Source organism: Aotus nancymaae, unplaced genomic scaffold (genome assembly GCF_030222135.1).
Source record: "Aotus nancymaae isolate 86718 unplaced genomic scaffold, 86718_ANA_hifiasm-v0.15.2.pri h1tg000029l, whole genome shotgun sequence".
Taxonomy (NCBI): Eukaryota; Metazoa; Chordata; class Mammalia; order Primates; family Aotidae; genus Aotus; species Aotus nancymaae.
The window spans coordinates 9972604-9992108 of NW_026988442.1; the positions used below are offsets into that span (position 1 = coordinate 9972604).

The 19505-nt window shown below is 43.7% G+C and overlaps 1 protein-coding gene across 1 annotated transcript; it reads left to right on the forward strand.

The window, feature by feature from the left end:
- Positions 1 to 1800: 1800 nt before the first annotated feature.
- Positions 1801 to 17218, forward strand: LOC105719061 (signal-regulatory protein beta-1-like). The gene is made up of 3 exons (XM_064382240.1): positions 1801 to 1873; positions 4615 to 4971; positions 17091 to 17218. The coding sequence occupies exons 1-3, from the start codon at positions 1801 to 1803 to the stop codon at positions 17216 to 17218; spliced, it is 558 nt and encodes a 185-aa protein (XP_064238310.1).
- Positions 17219 to 19505: the final 2287 nt, after the last annotated feature.

Below are 19505 nucleotides of genomic sequence, written 5' to 3' on the forward strand. Positions count from 1 at the left end.
GCCTGCCTTTTAATCTCTATATTCAGTGATTCTTGCCAATAAGGAACAGCAAATCCAGTGAAGGAGGCAGAATCTAATCAGTGGGGGTAGGGAAAATGTTGCCAAGGGGGTGCTGTCTAATTACTATTGCTGCATAGCAAGACACCCCAAAACATAAGGACAAAAAACAACCATTTTGTTATGATCAGTGGCACTATGGGTAAGGAATTCAGAGAGGATACAAGAATGACTTTCTCTGTTCTATGTTGCCTGGGGTCTCAAACTCACCTGGGGATGACTCAACTCTGGGTCATCTAAAAACTTCTTCTTTTACGTGACTGATGATTGATACTGGATATTGGCTGCATCTTAGCTGGGATGTCAGCTAGAACTCTTATATGTGTCCCTGCAATGTGATCTCTTCATGCATGCTAGTTGGGCTTCCTCATAGCATGATGGCAAGGTTCCAAAAATAAGCATCCCAAGACAGCCAGGTAGAAGTACAGGAAATTATTATAGTCTAGTCTCAGAAGTCACATCACATCGCTTCTATTGCAGTTACAGGCCTGCCCAAACTCAAGGGGAGGGAACGTCTGCCTGCGTCTCCACGGAAGGAGGGTCGAAGAGCATGAGAAAAGAAGGACCTTGCTGCAATCAGCTCTGGAAAATAGAATCTGTCATCAGTGAAGAGAGGGATTAGAGTTAGAACAGTGAGTGCTAAAGGGAAGACGCCAGTTCCTTGTCAAGGAATTCCCTCTTGGAAAAAATGTTTAACAAGCTAGAATAAGGTGTCAAGAGGAACACTCGTCATGCTACAGGGCAATCAAATCCCATCGCTGATTGGCCCCTTTTATTCTGCCCCTTCTCATCACCAACATCAGTCAGCCACTGGTAAGGAGGCAGGGGTTGGGAGCAGCAGGGAAACTGAATCATGGGAGGCAGTGGGCCCACAGAAGTGATGAGCTCATGGCCGGTGGCTCTGGGTGTGATTTTATGTGCAGGTGGCTGCTGCTCAGAAGGAAGAAAAGAGATGCATTCTCGGTGTGAGCGTTTCTCCAGCTCCTCTACTCCCTTCTCCCAAGAGGTAGCCGCAGACTAGGGACAGACAAAAGAGACACCCCTCCTCCTCCCAGCTGTGATTCTGCATGTCACTGTTCCTGCAGGATGAGCACCCTAAGGCCCTGCACTCTGCCCCTCAACACACACAGGTTTCTTCCCCTTTCCTCTAAAACAGAAACTATCCTCCTCCCAGGATCTAACTCCTTACTCACTCAAAGCCACTTCCTCTGTAAGAGTATTTTGAAGAGCCAAGGCCTCCCATCAGACTTGGCTACAGGCTCATTTTTACAACTGACATCTCTCGAATGGGGAAAACAGGGACCCACACCTGTGAAGCCGCATCCCCGGGAGCCCTCCTCCTGACTGGCTGCACAGTTCATCTGAGCCCAGGTTTTGGACTATCACTCGAGGCTGGACATACCCTTCTCTATGGCAGACCCTGTTCCTGGGTTCCTGGATGAGGAAGGGTCACACCTGACACAAAATGAGGGGCCCAAAGGGCAGAGCCTAGGCACTAAGGGTGTCTGCCAGGGCCCCTCCAAGTACCTTGGGACCTTTATGTCAGTAAGTTCTTAGCTTGTGTCTGATTTCTATTTCACAGTCTAGAAATTGGAACTGCCATAATCCCACATCCCTTTCCTCCCATCATGGTCATTTCCTCTTATGTCATGGGAGATACAGTTTTGCCTCTCTCAGCATAGCAGAGTCCAGGACTTCCCCAGAACAGACCTTCAGACAGAGCAGGCTCCAGGGCCCACCACGATGCCCATCCCTGCCTCTCAGCCCTGCCTGCCCCATCATCCCTGCTGCTGCCTCTGGCTGCTGCGACTCACAAGTGAATGCCCCCACCCTCAGGTACCGTGGTGCAGGGATGCTCTCCTGAGTTTGACAGCAGTACCATTTCACCATCTGCAGTGGGGTGGATGAATCTCTGTTGTTCTAGGGCCTCTTTCTTTGCTGCCCTTTCCTCTTTAAGACACTTTCCTAAATAGTTTGATTTAAAACTAGTGTCTCCCAAACAAAATCCCTCCAGAATTCTTATTGCTTGGAGGGGTTGCTTTCTCTCCTATCCAAGCATTTCCCCGCGACAGGGGTATCCAGTCCCTCTCACTTTCCACACCCCTGACTTCCTGTGAAGGTTCCACAGCCCCCTAGGCCTGACCTGCAGGACCCGATGCCATCCTGAGGGAAGAAGTAGAGGTGCAGTATTTGGCTCCTCGGTCTCCAGGAGGGAGGCAACGATGTTGTCATTAAGATGAATACAGATAGATGGGTAGGTAATTAATAGATTCAATAGATAGATAGGTAGATAGACAGATGACAGACAGATAACAACAAGTAATATATATGCAATGTAGAACTATTAGAAAAAAAAGAACTGAAAGCCAAGGAAAGGTGTGTGCTTCCTAGAATCACCAGGTTGTCAGGGCTGGAGCCGGGCCTACTGGACTTGTGGTTCAGAAGGGAAAGCCCATTTCACAGAAGTCCTTCTATGAGCACAGTCCTGAGTGTTTCAGGTTTCAGTCTCACAGCAAAATTGCCAGAGAAGTTTTACTTTCCACATTGTATAGATTACATAGATAAGAAAATAGAGGCTCAGGGAGGTTATTTTCTCAAGGTAAAACATCAATGTCAGTCCATTTTCTGTTGCTTAGAATAGAATACATGCAACTGGATAATTTATAAAGGAAAAGGATTTATTTCTTATAGTTATAAAGGCTGAGATGTTCAAGGTCAAGGGGCCACGTTGGGTGAGAGCCTTCTTGCTGGTGAGGACTCTCTACGGTGCTGAGACAGCACAGGGTATCACACGGTGAGGGGACTGAGCATGCTAGCGTACTATGCTTGGGTCTCTCTCCCTCTTCTTATAAAGCCAACAGCTCCCCTCGCATGATAACCCATTAATCCATAATTCATGAACTAATGCAGAGTCTTTATGACCCAATCACCCCTTACAGACCCTACCTCTAAATACTGCACATTAAGGATTGAATTCCAACGTGAATTTTGGAGGTAACAAATATTTAAACTGTGTCAATCAAGTAAGCAATAGAGGAGGCATTGAAACCTGGGTCGATGGGATTCCACTAGCTCTTACTGTGACCTCTTCACTGTGCTGCTTCTATATACATTAAACTTTTAACAAAAATAGGATTACACAAAGTATGACTTATTTGCTCTTTTACTCAATGATAAATTGGGGACCATTTTCTATGTAAACGTAGATGTGTCTGCAATATCATCAATACATTCCCTAATGTATACATCAACATTATCATCTCAATAGCTACATAGTTTTCCACTTTGTGGTTGCACTATCATCTATCTAACTAACTCCCATTCTTGGACATGGCCTCACATCGAACTTTTCTATATTGTAAATATAGAAAATGCCTTTTCTTTAAAAAGCATATTCACCCTTGTCTGTTTCTTTTGAATAAGACCCTAGAAGAGGAATTACTAAGTCAAAGGAATGAGTTTTACTGGGAAATTGCATTTCAAAAGTGTTTTTTGGTTTCAGAAGCAACTTCCCAATAAAACGTGAGTGTCTTAATATCAGTAATACATTATCTCACCACACACAGCACTGAAGCAGCAGCAATGGACGGGGCGGTTGTTGGGCGGGGTGGGTATTTTGAACATTTGCGACCAAAACAAATTTGGTTAAAGTATTTCCTCTTTACTTGTTTAAATATGGGTTTGTCACGTGTACACAGATCATAAGATCATGACTATAATGGCGTATTGCCATTTAGAAAGGTTTTGTCAATTTTTATTCCCATCAGCAGTATTGGGAGTGCCTGCCTCACCACACCCTTAGCAATGCAGAAAATTGGCAACTTTTTAACATTTGCTAAGCTAATACTCTAAAAATTGTGTCTGCTCTTAGCTTGCAGGAGGAAGAAATGTTGATTTTATTTTATTTTTATTATACTTCAGGCTTGCTGTCAAAATAACTCAAACAGGGAAGAAATGTACAAGTGCATAACAAAAGTCCACATACTCATCTGGCTCCCTGGAGACAGCTACTTTTTCTTCGTTCGCCTTCTTCAAGAGAGCTTTCTTCCACTAACATAAGATGCCAACTTGACCATACAATAAATCTATCTATTTCTTTGGTTCCAATTCTAGGCTTTCTCTTCTGTTTTATCGACCTCTCTGCTTGCCTTGGTATCAACCTGCCTCTATTATTAACGGCAGCTTGAAAATGTGCTCTTTCATATGCTGAAACCCGTGTACATTTTTTTTTTTAATTTTCCAGCTACTCTGTCATGGATGTTAACGATTTGTTTCTGGTTCAACTATGCATTTCGCTGAATTACTGGACTGTTCAGCATCTTTTCTAGATGTGTTTCTTCTCTTGTGACTTCCTGACTGTGTCCTTTGGAAGGGCTGTCTGTCTGTCTTGTCTCTATGTCTCTGTTGATACCCAGTTAAGCAATTTGCCTATTCTAAGAGCTAATACATGATATGGAAAGAAAGAATTAATGGGGCTTCAAATGCAATCTGAACCCAAGCACCTGGACCACAGCCTCAGCCCCAGCTGGAGCTTGGAGCTGATTTGCCCTCCTCCAGGAGTGGCAGGTGAGGAGGAGCTGCAGGTGATTCAGCCTGAGGAGTCTGTGTCAGTCACAGCAGGAGAGACGGCCACTCTGCATGGCACTGTGACCTTCCTGATCCCCGTGGGGCCCATCCAGTGGCTCAGAGGAACTGGACCAGGCCCAGAATTAATCTACAGTCGAAAAGGAGGCCACTTCCCCTGGATAAGAACTGTTTCAGACCACCTCACAAAGAGAAACAACACCAACTATTCCATCCGCATCAGTAGCATCACGCCAGCAGACGCCGGCACCTACTACTGTGTGAAATTCCAGAAAGGGAGCCCTGACATGGAGATTAAGTCTGGACCAGGCATCCAGATGTTTGTGCATGGTGAGTACAGCTCCCTAGAAATCCAGCCATTGTTCTAAAACAAATTACAGTCCCTGGGAGCCTAGCCCAAGGCTCCCCTTTGTTGACTCTTGTGCCAAGATTAAGAATAGAAGATGAGGATGTTGAGAGGTCACAGTGAAGTCACAGTGAAGGACCAGAGTGAAATGTAACCCCAGAGCCATCTATCAATAGACTCCTAACTCTTCAGAATCTTACAGCTTCCAAAGGCCCACAAAGCACAGTGGGTAAAAGCAGACTACAGAGCCAGATGGCCTGGGATCAACTTCTTGTTCTGCCATTTACATGCTATGTGACCTTAATTCTTATTTTTTTAATTGATTTTTATTTATTTATTTTAGACAAGATCGCTCTCTCGGTTGCCCAGGCTGGAGTGCAGTGGCATAATCCCAGCTCATTGCAACCTCTGCCTCCCAGGTTCATGTGATTATGTAATTCTCGTGCCTCAGCCTCCTGAGTAGCTGGGATAATAGGCATATGCCATCGTTCCCAGATAATTTTTTTTTTTTTTTTTTTTTTTTTTTTTGAGACAGAGTTTCACTCTTGTCGCCAGGCTGGAGTGCAGTGGTGTGATCTCGGCTCACTGCAACCTCTGCCTCCTGGGTTCAAGTGATTCTCATGCCTCAGACTCCCGAGTAGCTGTAATTACAGGCACCTGCCACCACGCCCAGCTAATTTTTTTGTATTTTTGGTAAAGGCGGGGTTTCACCATTTGGGCCAGGCTGCTCTTGAACTCCTGACCTCAGGTGATCCACCTGCCTCAGCCTCCCAAAGTGCTGGGATTACAGAATTGAGCCACCACACTCAGACTTTTTTTTTTTTTTTTCTGTTTTTTTTTTAGTAGAGACGGGGTTTCACCATGTTGGCCAGGCTGGTCTCGAACTCCTGACCTCAAGTGATGTGCCTACCTCGGCCTCCCAAATGCTGGGATTACACATGTGAGCCACCATGCCAGGCCACTTAAAGCATTTAAAAATAATAATAATAATAATAATAATAATTAAAAAGTTATCCTAGAATTTTTGCCCAGCAAAAATGTCTTGTAATAAATAAAATATTTTATTTATTTATCTATTTTTTGAGCCAATCTTGCTTTGTCAGCCAGGCTGGAGTTAAGTACTCACTTTGGCAACACAAATGCTAGGAGTGAAATGATACAAAGTTAATATGGCCTACGTACACGTACACGGATGGAATGCAAATTTGTGATGCATTCCATGTGTTTTCTCAGTTTGGCTAGATGGAAAGCATTCTAGAGATGCAGAGTGGCGACGGTTGCACAACAACGTGAATGTACTCAATGTCACTGAACTGTACACTAAAACATGGTTAGGGTGGTAGATCTTATGTGTACTTTACCACAGTTTTTAAAGTGAAGTTAAAATAAAGACTTTATCAGTCATACAAAAGCCGAAAGAATTCAGCATCAACAGATCTGCACTACAAGAAATGTTAAAAAGAATTCCTTCCGGCAGTAGTAAAATGACACCTGGATTTACACAAAGAAATTAGGAGCAAGAGAAATAGTAACCATGTGAGAAAATATTTTTTAAAATGTATTTAAATGTGCTTAAAACATAGTCGACTGTTCAAAGCAAATACAATAATAACATATTTGGCAGATTATAACATACACGGAAGTAAAATGTGTGAGAAAAATAGCACAAATATCAGGAAGAGAGAAATAGAAACATATTACTGTAAGAATTTTATGCTATATGTAAAGTGATATATTATCCCTCATGTTGAACAATGATGAGTTAATAATGTGTGCCATACATCCTAAAACAACCAGTAAAATAACACAACAAAGAGTAATAGTTAACAAACTGGCAAAAGAGATAAATCAGAAACTTAAAAACCAATCCAAAATAAGACACACAATGAGGTACACTGGAACAAAGAAGATATGAGGGTAGTAGCAAGATCATAGATTTAGACCTAGTCATATAAATAATCATATTAAATGTAAATGGTTTAAACACCCTAATAAAAGTAAAGTTATTTTCACGTTAGATTTTTCAAAGTAGGACCCACTATTTGCTGCCTGCAGAAAATCCTCTTCAAAAACAAAGGCACAAATAGATTAAAAATAAAAGGACAGAAAAATATGTGCAACATTAACCATAATTTTGTTAAATACGGAATGCCTATGTTACATCAAAGTTATTTAGAACAAAGAAATTGTGAGAATATAGAAAACTATCCTTGACATTCTAGAGTGTAAGTACATCAAAGAATAAATACAATGTTCTTGAAAACATATATTGTTATGGGTATTGTGACATCTGGACTTTCCACTATTGTAGAAATTGTCTTTATAGGAATCTTTAGGATTTTTCCTCAATTATAAATATCTTATAATTGTAGGTCGTGACCAGCAAGGAATGTGCCTTGTTAGTCCCAAGACAGAGTTGAACTTAAAGTAGCATTAGTCTGGCTCTTCTAGACTCCTGCTTCCCTAACATTTCCATATAGGCTAGTTATAGCTTGGTGGCTGTGTCTCAAGGGTGTGTCTGAGGAAAGAAAGAAGTAGAAGCCATACCAACTTTTATGACCTGTGAGGCCCACCAAGATCCCAGATGGCATATTCAGCCAATCATATCCTGGTCAAGACAATCATATGCTGGTCAACACTTCATAGTGGGAGGATAAAAAGCAGTTCATCTGCCAAGTGTGGCAGAATAGGCTCTAGTCCCAGGCAGCAGGCAGCTGAGCAGCTCAAAGAAGAGCAAGTGAGCCTGGGTGGGTAGGAACAATATAACCAAGCAGGTAAAGGCTCAGACCTAGGGACACACAGGCCAGATTCAAATGCAGGCTTTGCTGTGCTCACCATGTGTGACCTTGGAAAAGTCCCTTCACTTCTTTAGGCATCATCTATAAAATGGGACAGCAATTATGGCAGCCTCTTCAGAGCGTTATGTCTTCAGTACCAAACAGCAGTAAGTGCTGCTTTCATCAGCAGGATCCTGACCACCCACTCATTTTACCAGATACTCCTTTTAATAACTAAGCTGATATGAAATACCTTTTCCCAATTCCTGCCCATCCTCCAAAAGCCATTCAGATTCAAGAATTACTGAGCACCTATTAGGCACTTTGCTTGGGTGCTCTCATTTGATACAAAACATTCGGAAGTGCGTGTTATAATCCCCACATTGTTCTATCTCCAGGTACCCCTGTGTGCAACTCCCTCCTGCTCCTTGGCTAGAACTTTCTATGATCTATGTATTTAGGAGGAGCCCTTCTTTCAGGTAAGGGGGGACCTGAGATGGGATCAGGCTCCCAGGGGTGGGACTCCAGCTGACAGGGGCACTGTGAGAAGAAGGCTGTGAGACCCTCCCATTTCTCCTTTACCTTAAACAGGTGTTGATCCAGAGGGTCCCTGAGAATGGCACCTCTCTCTCCTTAACCTTCCTCTGTCTCTCACACATTCAGCCTGAGGATATGCAAAGATGCAGGTTGCCCTGGTCAGGGCAGGAGGTGGCATTTAGGGAGGAAGAAACAGAGAGAGTTAGTATGAAGACAACACCCTTAAGGTAGACTCTAAAGAGAGATGTGAGAAAATCATGGCCTGTGCCTCAGCCCTTGCTTCCTCTGCAGGTCACAGGCCCTGCAAAGGCAGCCCTCCACAGTGATGTAGGACCCACAGTCCCTCCTGTCTTATTCAGGAGGCCTGGCCTCAGAGGAGGACCTGCCATGATGCCTGTAGCTGCTCCCCCAGCTTCTCTTGCCTCATCAGCCTTCTGAGACCTGAACAGCACTGGCCATCCCTCCCTGTCTCCTGCAGCCCCCAGAGGAGAGGAGCACCTAGACTGGAAAGGTCAATGGTGAGAGGCAGATTCTCATGCCCTACCCAGGAATAAATTTTCTGTGGAAAGTCTGACCTCAAAGTCCGTGATGCTGACCAAGAAACCCAGCAGAGGCAGGATAGGCTCCAACCCAGAGCAAAATAGATACCTGCAATTCTGATGGCTCCTTCCTGGCTCATCAAGGAAAGACCACTGTGGGCACTCAAGCTCTGCCCTGAGTTTCCAGATGAATATTTGTTCATTGCAAAGAAGGCTATGCCTTTGTTTATTCCACATATATTCCTGAGCACACACTATATTTCAAGCACTGTGTGGACACTGAGCAAACATTAGTAAGCATTAGTAAAAGTGGTCCCTACCCTTGTGGAGCTTATAGTCTGATGAGGACAGATGGAAAGGAAAGAAGGGTGAGAGAGGTACAGGGGAGGAAGGGAGGGAGGGAGAGATGGAGGGAGGGAGAAAGAAATAATTTCAAATGTGATGAGTGCTCTGAAGAAAATAAAAATGTGCACAAAATAATGGGGTTTGCAATGATAGAGATCTTCACAGGAGTCAAGAATTAAGTGCTGCTAGCCAGACAGAATGGTAAGCTAGCATGAAAAGGGAACATTTGAACTGATATCTGGAAGTTTCAAAGAGCCTGGGAAATACCTTCTTGTTAGAGGGAACCTATTATGCCAAACTTCAAGGTATGAAGGATCTTGGAATGTTCAAGGAAGAGGTAGAAACCAGTGAGGCTGGAGAGTGTGAGCAATGGGACATGGGACAATGCTGGAGGGATGAGCAGGAGCCAGATTACACAGGGATACTTGTCACGGTGGAGACTTTTGGATTTTATTTAAACAATGGGATGACGTTGCAGTGGTAGAGACTCTCAGATGTCTCACTCTCCACCTTGCAAGTTATACCAAGCAAATTACAAGATTTACATTTTTAGAAGTCACCATGACTTCTGTGGAGCAAGTAAAAAATCAGAAAATTCAGATGTGAAGTTATTGCAGTAAATCCAGAGGCAATGGGGTGATCTGAGCTAGGTGGTGCCAGCAGAGATGGAGAGAAATTGACTAATGGGAGGTGAGCCTAAAATTGGAAGTCACAGGACTTGCTTGGGGACTGAATGTGAATGGCAATGGAGAGGAAGGATTGTGGATGGCTTCAGGACAAGGTTGAGCAATGGGTGAGATGAGGAAGACAGGTGGAGGAATGAGTTTGGTGATGGAATAGAACTGAATTAACAGTTCCATTTTAAACATGTTAAATATAATGTTGGTTCGTCATCAAAGTGGAGCTGTTAAGTAGGCACAGGACAGATGCATCTGAAGTTCAGGAGAGGGGTCGGAGCTGGGGAGATATTTTTGGAGTCATTTGGTCTGTTGCCAGAGCGGCCAATCAGCAGAGCTAAAATATCCAGATTTTCTGTTTCCATCCTTCTAGCCTCCAAAAAGCCCTTCGATACAATACAGTCTTCATGCTCTGGTGCAAAATAAGTATTAATACTTATGCAGGCATGGATTGGAAGAGGAAGCAGAAAAACAAAATGCTTTTATTTGTCAAGATTGCATGATTATAGGTATATTTTTCCTTTCTATGTTCATATGTACTGAGAGTTGTTGGCATATTTCTTCAACAAATCACTTTAAAAATAATAAAATAGGCTGGGCACGGTCTCTCACACCTGTAATCCCAGCACTTTGGGTGGCCAAGGCTGGCAGATCACAAGATCAGGAGTTTGAGGCCTGCCCAGCCAATATGGTGAAACTCCATCTCTACTAAAAATACAAAAATTAGCTGGGCATGGTGGTGGGCACCTGTAGCCCCAGCAACTCTGGAGGCTGAGGAAGGAGGATCCCTTGAACCCGGGAGGCGGAGGTTGCAGAGGGCCGAGATCACGCTGCTGTACTCTAGCCTGGGCAACAGAGCAAGATTCCGTCTCAAAAATAATAATAATAATAGTAAAATATGGTCTGAACTAGTGGTAAAAAGGATCTGATATCTGCAGGGGCTGGGGATGCCCCCTTGTCTCCATCACCCAAACCTATCTTGGTGATCTTCAGTAGCTTCAACAGAAATTGGGAGTCACTGCACCTTTAGCATCATAGTCAATCTGAGCTAGTGAAGCTTTTGGTACCACTTTGTACAACCTCTTCTCCCCCATCCTAGTTCACAAATGGGGAAGTTGTGTCCTAAAGGTATTAGATGATATGATCAAAATAAAACAACACAACTCTCAGGCCACAAGACCAGGTGTGCAAAAGTATTACTTCTTTAAATTTCTCCATAATCTAACATAATTTCTATTTTAAGCAGCCTACCCATGAGCTTAATCTTGGTCAATTTAGGATCTCCTCCATCAAAACAAGATCCCCCAGCCTCCACATCCCCAGTGGTGTCTAAGGGGCCTTGGTGACATCAGTCTATGCAGGTATCTGCTAAGCTCTCCGTCCCCCTGTGAAGCTCTTGGCAGTAGATCTACAGAGGGGCTTCTAGCAATAACGTCTTTCTGATCCCAGAGCTTCTCCACACCATTGGATTTCAGTTCCACCCATAATCTTCTTAAGCACACTGGAAAACGTGGCTATTCTGGCATCCCCAGAAAATTCTGCAGGATGGCCTCAGGTCTTCTCCCCCTAAGCTGAGCATAGAGCTCATTCTGTTCTTCAGCTGCCAGGCCAGCCTGGGGCAGGAACTCCAGAAATCATGTCATCAGGAAGGAAGGCACAAGTCCTCCTAACTTGTCAGTTCCTCCAAATTTGACCTGGGGTTTGGGGGAGCAAGTTGTAGGACACTTGTCAGGGGCCCACTCGTATTGGTTCTCTCGAGCACTCCTCCTCTCTTCCCCAAACTGGTCAATGTCCCCTCAAGTAATCAAGATGGAGCTTGGGTCAGGGTAAGTGGTGAGGAAGGGGCTGGCTCTGCAGAGCTCATCTTTTTCCAAACGTTTGCATCTTTCATCTGGATCTCAGCTTTTGAAACTTAAAGGTGCATTTGCGCTCTTTTCCTGCAGTGACAGCCTCCCATAAGGCAGATGCATCACATTTTTCTGCTGCCTAATTTGGTCACTGTAAAACATACAACACTGAAGGAAAGGCATTGGTGAAAACTACACTGCCAGAGCTCTGCAGTGACACCAGCAGGCATGTTTTATAACGATGCGTCAGAAGCCTCTACACACTAAAATCGAGTGACTCTCAACCCTGTGGATATACTCAAGTCTTCAAACTATACATTTTATATGCATGAGTTATATCTCAACAAAGTTAGAAAAGAAAAAAGATGTTTGCATTAACCACACAAAACACACCAATTCCCTGTGTGACTTATCCCTATAAATTTCTAATACTCTTCCATTAGTAAAACGTAGGATGAGAGAAAAGAACGTTTCATGAAAACCAATGAGAGTTTCATGAAAACCAATGAGAGTTCCAATGAGAGTTGGAACTCTCATTTTTTCCCCAGAGTCCATGTTGGAATTGCTCTCAGACTTGGCAAGAAAAAGCAAAAAAGTCATACAGAGGCAAAGTTCAGACTTATTTATTATTTACTTACCTGGTTCTCAGAACCCAAAGCTCAAAATCCCAGCTTGTAGTTTCTATGATGCTTTATTAAAGGTAGTATTGGACTCATCCATATACAAGGGTTTTTTGTTTAGTTTTGTTTGTTTTACCATATTCATTCTCTGTGCACACAGTGTGAGCTAGTGGATATTTTTTTCTCCAGAAGCCTCCAGCCAAATTCCCTACACATCTGATTGCCCAGAATCTCAAGATGTGTCCCAGCCTCAACCAATCACTGGCCAGGGTACTGGTTGCCATAACTGGCTTGGACCAATGAAGATTCATCTCCTGGGGCTAAGGGAGGGCCTAGGTTTCCCTGATACCGTTGCTGGGCAGAATGGCTACTCTGTTAGCAAGGCAGGAGGTGCATTTGGCTGTGCAGAGGCCAAGACAAGGGTATCTTCCACAGTGGGTGGTGAATTCAGTGAGTTATGGAAAACTGTACCCTGCTAGGACACAAAGCCCTAGACATTTCCAGGCCTGCAAGGTGCTGAATTCATGCCAGAGAAGTTTTGGCTTCAGGAACCAGAGCTTTGGGAGCCTCATAAAATATTTCCAAGAAAGAGCTTGTCATAGAGAGACTGGAGCAGGCAGCAAAACTGGCCAACTTCAAATGGCCCAGTTAGGCCTGGACAAAGAGCAATGGCCATAGTGACCCATAAACACTGAGAACCAGAAGTCATCCCATTTGTCTTGAAAGGCAACAGCCCCGGTACCCTGATCCAACCCAAGAGTGGAGTGAGGAGCTATGGAAAATAGCTACTATTCACTTTCTCTCTAACTGTGGTAGGGGCACATGCTCAAATTGGATTTAATAGGATTAAGAAAAAAATCATGTCCGGGCATGGTGGCTCACACCTGTAATCCCAGCACTTTGGGAAGCCAAGACAGGCAGATCACCTGAGGTCGGGAGTTCAAGACCATCTTGGTCAACATGGTGAAACTCCGTCTCTACTGAAAATACAAAATTTAGCCGGGCATAGTGGTGTGCGCCTGTAGTCCCGTTACTCGGGAGGCTGAGGCAGGAGAATAGCTTGAACCCAGGAGGCAGAGGTTGCAGTGAGCAGAGATAGCGTCACTGTACACCAGCCTGGGCAAGAGAGTGAGTCTCCATCTCAAAAAAAAAAAAGAAAAAGAAAAAAAATTTAACATTACATACTTATTACAAAGGAAAAGAGAATACATTGGAAATGCCTGGAAGACATCACTAGGTAATCAAAGCGAACATGACTAGTAATGGGACCGATTGTGTGCCTTCTGATTGGAAGCAATGAGAACACAGCATCACTTGTAGAGATATTCCTGCCGAAGCTGCCAAAACCTGACTCTCATCATGAGGAAGCATCAGAAAAATTCAAAATGCGGGGACATTTTGCAGAATAACTGGCCGATACTTTTTAAAAGTGTCAGAGTCATCAAATAAATGAAAGGGGATTTTTTTTCTAAATGAAAGAAAACAAGAGAGATATGGCAAATAAATGGAACTGAATCCTTTCTCTATAAAAACACGTTATTGAGACAAGTAGCAAAACTTGTAGGGAATCTGAAGATAAGATGGTAATAATGTATCTGTGTAAGTTTCTGATTTTGATGGTCTGGTGGTCATGCAGGAAAATGTCCTTATTTGTGGAAAATACGCACTGAGATATTCAGGGGTGTCTTAGTCCATTTGGGCTGCTATAACAAAATGCCATTGGCTGTGTAATTTATAAACAACAAAAGCGCGTTCTCACATTTCTGGAGGCTGGGAAGTCCGAGATTAAGGCGCCAGCAGGTTCGCTGTCTGATGAGGGTTTGCTCTCGCTTCTAAAATGCCACCTTGCTCCGTGTCCTCACATGGCAGAGGGGATAAACGCTATGTTCTCACATGGCCAAAGATGGCTAAGGAGCTCCCTTGAGCCGCTTTTATAAGGGTACCAATCCCATTCATGAGGTGGGGTCCTCATGACGTAATCACGTCCCAAAGGCCCTACCTCTTAATACCATCACATTGGATATGAGATGCTAACATATGGATTTGGGGAGATACCAACATCCAAGCCATAACAAGGGACAATAAAACAATATGTCACAATTTATTCACAGATGTTTCCGAAAAGAAGTTTTTTATTCCCACATTTGTAACTTTTCTATAAGATGGAGATCGTTTCAAAAAATTCTAATTAAGTAATATTCAGGTATCATGGAGCAATTCACATCTGTTGCAAAGCAGATAGACAGCTAACACATACTGAAAGCTTGCTGTGTGCCAGACTGTTCTGAGTACTTTCCATGTTATAAACTGCTTTACTTTCATAACAACCAGAGGAGGTATAACCTATAATTACCTTAATTTTGCAAATGAGAAAAATGAGACAAAATTTTGTTGACTTGTCCAAGGTTGCACAGCTCCTAAGTGCCTGGCTGGGATTTGAACCCAGGCCGTCTGGTTCAAACTCCCTTGTTCCTAACTACCACACACTCTCTTCTGATGCTTTTGTCCAGTTCAATAGCCTTATATACCATTGAAATATAGCTCAAGGACCTAAATTTATTTCTCCAGCTGGGACCTCCCTCATAAATTTCACGTCCATCTGTCTACTCAATAGCTACATTTGTCTGCCCAATAATATCTCAAAGGTTACATCCCAAAATCTGGCCTTCTGCTTATCCCCCAAAAATCTGCTTCACCCACAGACTCCCCCATTCTGGTTCATAGGAACTCCATCTCTCCAGCTTATAAAGCCAAAAACCTAGGAGGCTTTTTGATTGATTCCTCTCCTCTCTCATCCCACACCCTTTATGTCAGGAAATTATGTTAGCTTTAAAATATATTCAAAATCTGACTACTTTTCACCATCCCCATTGCCAAAATTCACCCTGAGTCCTCTCGCTCCTGGATTGTTGCAATTAGCCCCTCACTGGTCTCCCTAGAGCCAGCAGAGGAATCCTTTCTAACAAAGGCCAAATAGTGTGCCTCCTCTTCTAAAAACCTTGCTCTAGCTGTTCATCTCTCTGAGAATAAAAGCCAAAGTTCTTACCTTGGCCCCCACAGCTCCTCACCACCTTTTTACCCCAACCCCCTTTCCCTGCTCTATGTTTTTTTCCATAGGCCTTATCACTTTCTAAGATACTATATCATTTACTCATTTGCTTTATTTATTATTGTGTATTACCTGCCTCTCCCACTGGCATGTATACTTCAGTTAACAAGGACAGTGAGTTTTGTCTGTCTTATTCACTGATGTATCCTAAGCACAAAGAATAGTTCTGGAACATAGTGCGTGCTCAATATTTGTTGAATGAATGAATGACTACACCCTACAATCTCTCATATTGGGGTGAGAGAGGAAATGAAGAGAAGGATGAATAGAGAGCAGGAGACAGAGGGGAAGGAAGAAGAGAGAGCCCATAGGTTGAGGGCTGCAGAGAAAACTCCTTTGTCCTGCCAGCTCTAATGGCTGCTCCCATGATCTGTGGCTAGAAGTTATCACAATATTTATGAAAACCATTCTTTGGGAAGTTAGCGATGAATACTGGATAGTAAGGAGGAGTTGTGCGATTGTTCTGACCTCAAATCCAGGGCTAATCAATGTCTGTCATTTCCCTAACTCCTGAAAGATGCATTCTCTGATGTGGGGCATTGTCACATGCCATTACCAGGTTCCAGGGAGGGAACGTGAAGAAAGAGTAGCCCTTTGCTTCACCTATTCTGAGGAATAGGGTTGATATTCTCTGTCTTCTCTCTGGCTCCAAGCACTCTCCTGCCCTGCCCCTCCCTTCTTAGGATAAATCCAGTTAGTAGTGTCTGAGGCCCCAGACACCTTGACTGGCCACATCCAGTCCACCCACCTCAGTGGCCCCTGGCCACCTCTACTGCCGACCTTACTCTTGGAACCCTCCTGTGTGTAGGATAAAGCACACAGAATAAGGTGCTGGGAGGCTGAACCCAAAGGCCACTAACATGGCAGACCAAGACAAGAGGGAGAAAGGAAAAGCCTATACAAAAGAGTACAATCTCTCCCAGTTTCTAGACAAGTTTACCCAATCCTATTGAACCTGTGTGTTCCTGTCTCTGTAGCCAGTTTATTGAACACGCTGGACCCCGTAGGGTTCAAGAAGAAAGCTGCTTCATTCTTCCTCAACACTGCCCTTTCAAATCTGTTGAATTATTTCTCCTAAGAGGCAGTAATGGTACCTATTATTCAGGTAATAAAAATTGCAATCTCTCATTCAATATAAATGATGATGGGCTTCTTGGCCATTTTCCACCTTGCTCTTCCATTCTCCCTTTCTCTCACTGCCACCTCTGGAGCAGAGGAAAGGGGAAACTAAGGACTAAGGCTGGGGTGATTGATGACTTGCCCACATTCTTGCTACCTCTTAAAGCCAAGGACAGGATTTAAACCCAGATTCACCTGACCAGAAGTAGAAGTCTTTCTGCTCCACCACAGCTATAACACGCTTATCTCTCTTGCCCTCTCTATAACACACACTCACCATAACACGCTTCTCTCTCTCTCTCTCCACACACACACACACACACACACACACACACACACACACACGGGGTGGGTGGGTGTTTAGGTCCTTCCTAGCTAGATATTCTGCTGCCAAAATAATGATAACTGAATATTTGGTGAGAACAAAAGCATTGCATACACGGGCATGTCAAAGGGAAAGCTAAAAATATTTAATCTGGCCAGCCAAGCTCTATAACAGACAAAAAAGAAATAGTTGGAATCCCGTTGTTCAGGGCGCTTTAGGGAAGAGTTGCTTCCCAGGATGATGGGAGACTACCAGATCAATGCCCACGGAACAACACAGCTCAAAGCAATAACGTCATGTGGAAAACTGGACAGAAGAGGACTTGCTTCCTACTGAGAAGAGACCTAAGACTAAGGCCAGCCTTGACCAAGGGATACAACCAGGGTGATTGAAAAAAGTCCAACTCCCAGAGGAGCCGGGCTATGTAAGACCTGGGGTGGAAGATAGGTCCGTGGAGCAAGACAGAGGGATCTAGCTGCAATTTCTAGTCCTGACAAGGGAAATCTGTGTCACTGTGCTGAGCAGCTGGGAACTGCTCAGCTATGTTGAGTAGTGAAGTAAGAAGTATTCATTTAATAAAAGTACCCAGCATGGCCCTGAGAAAGTGCACTATTTTGTTGGGGAAAAAATACTTTGGTAAATATTATAAGGTGTTCAATATCAATAATAATCATGCAAATTGGGAAGAAACCCCAACTCCTGACTTCTCCTTGGGAAGAAAAAGGAGTGGAACATTGATCCAATGTTTTGACTTTGTGGGGGGCTGCCCAAGGACTGGTTTCCATCTTGCCTGAATCTAAATGCTGACGGGAATGAGGGCCAGGTTTGAGCCACTGAAAACGAAGATAATCAGCATGGCTTGGTCCAGCACCAAAATATGCAGTATTACAGATCAATAATAGGTGGCGCTATTGGTTTGCTCTAGCACCAGTCTGCAGTACCACAGACAGAAACTAGGTGGAACTTCAGCACCGTGGCTTACCACAGCACCAGCCAGCCCGCAGCATCATAGGCAGACACTAGGGGGAGCTCCTGAATAGAAAAACCTCTTCAGTTAGCTGCGTACACACCAAAAGGGTATATTCCCAGAAAAGGTCTGACAGGTCTCCAGATTGTTTAGTCAGGATGATTGGAGAAAGTCCTCCCTGTAGAAAACCAGACCACAAAGACTGGGAGGGGTAGTTGAGTTTTCAAATGCCAAAGTACCAAGAGGAGATGAGAGAACATATAAAGGAACAGGAAGGCATGGCCTATTCAAAGAAACACATTCCATCTCTAGAAACTGCCCCCAAAGAAATATATGAATTATCTGACCAAAAAAAAAAAAGCAAAATAATGGTCAAAAGAATGTCCAATGAATTAAAAGAGAGTACAGACAGACAACTAAATGAAATCAGGAAAACAATGAATGAACAAAAGGAAAACATCCAAAAAGAGATAGATACTATGAAGAAGAACCACACAGAAATTCTGGAACTGAAGACTACAATAACTAAATTTGAAAATCCACTAGAGGGGCTGAACAACAGACGTTACCAAGCAGAAGAAAGAATAACAAATTCAAAGAAGACTTATGAAATTACTGAGACAGAGGAGAAAAAAAGGGACTAAGAAAAGTAAACAGAGCGTGGCCCTTTCAAAGAAGCTTCAATGTATGGGTCTAATTGACGAGAGAACAAGTAGAGGGAGTAATGGAATTGAGCAGGGGTATCAATGCAAGGCCTGAAAAAACCAGTCACAGACCCAGTGCAATGTCCTTGGGGACCGGGCCAGACTAACCCCCCTCGTGGTAGACACTAGACTCATAGGACCCAGGGGACACACTCAGATCCAAGGCCTGCCACCCTGCTGCAGGGAGAATCTTCAGCTTCCTCTGCACCCAGGACCTTCTGAACCACGAGGGAGGAAGTGAAACACTGAAAGGCTGAGTCGTTCCTGTATTTTTGCCTGGAAAAGACTGAGTTAACCTAAAAGACAATGGTGAAAGCCTATAGAGTGCTGACTCCACCCCATACATGGTACCATATTCCTGTTTTACAGATCAGGAAACTGAGGCACAGATTGCTCAAATGATTGGCCTAAGGTCATACAGCCATACTGAGTGAAGCCAAGTTTTGAACCCAAACAGTGTGACTGAAGAGACTGCCTGGATTGCATTAATCGGCAAGGTTAATCTTTTCCTTCTTGATAGGCAGCACCAGGAGGCTCCTGAGGAAGTTCAGATCAGTTACGGGAAACAAAGATGCCACAGACACAAATGTTTGCACAATCTGAGTATGTTTCACATGGACCCCGGGAAAGGGAGGCTGAGAGAGCTGCCCATGATTATACCTTTAGGAATTAGTCTTGTGCCCTCCATGCAGTGCCAGAAGGAGGCCCCCCATAGGGCTTGCTTTATGGTAAATCCTACTTCTGAAGGAATGTTACTTCCTCTATCTTCTGCACATCGTGAATAATGATAGTTAACATGTTTATCATTTACACTGTTCTGTGCCCTTGCACATATTATTTCTTACAATCTCACCTGTAAGGTGAGATTTTCTGAGGAGGGGATTGCTGCTGTTCCTATGTTGCAAATGAAAAAACAAAGACACAGAAATGGTTAGTGACTTTAAAATCTTGC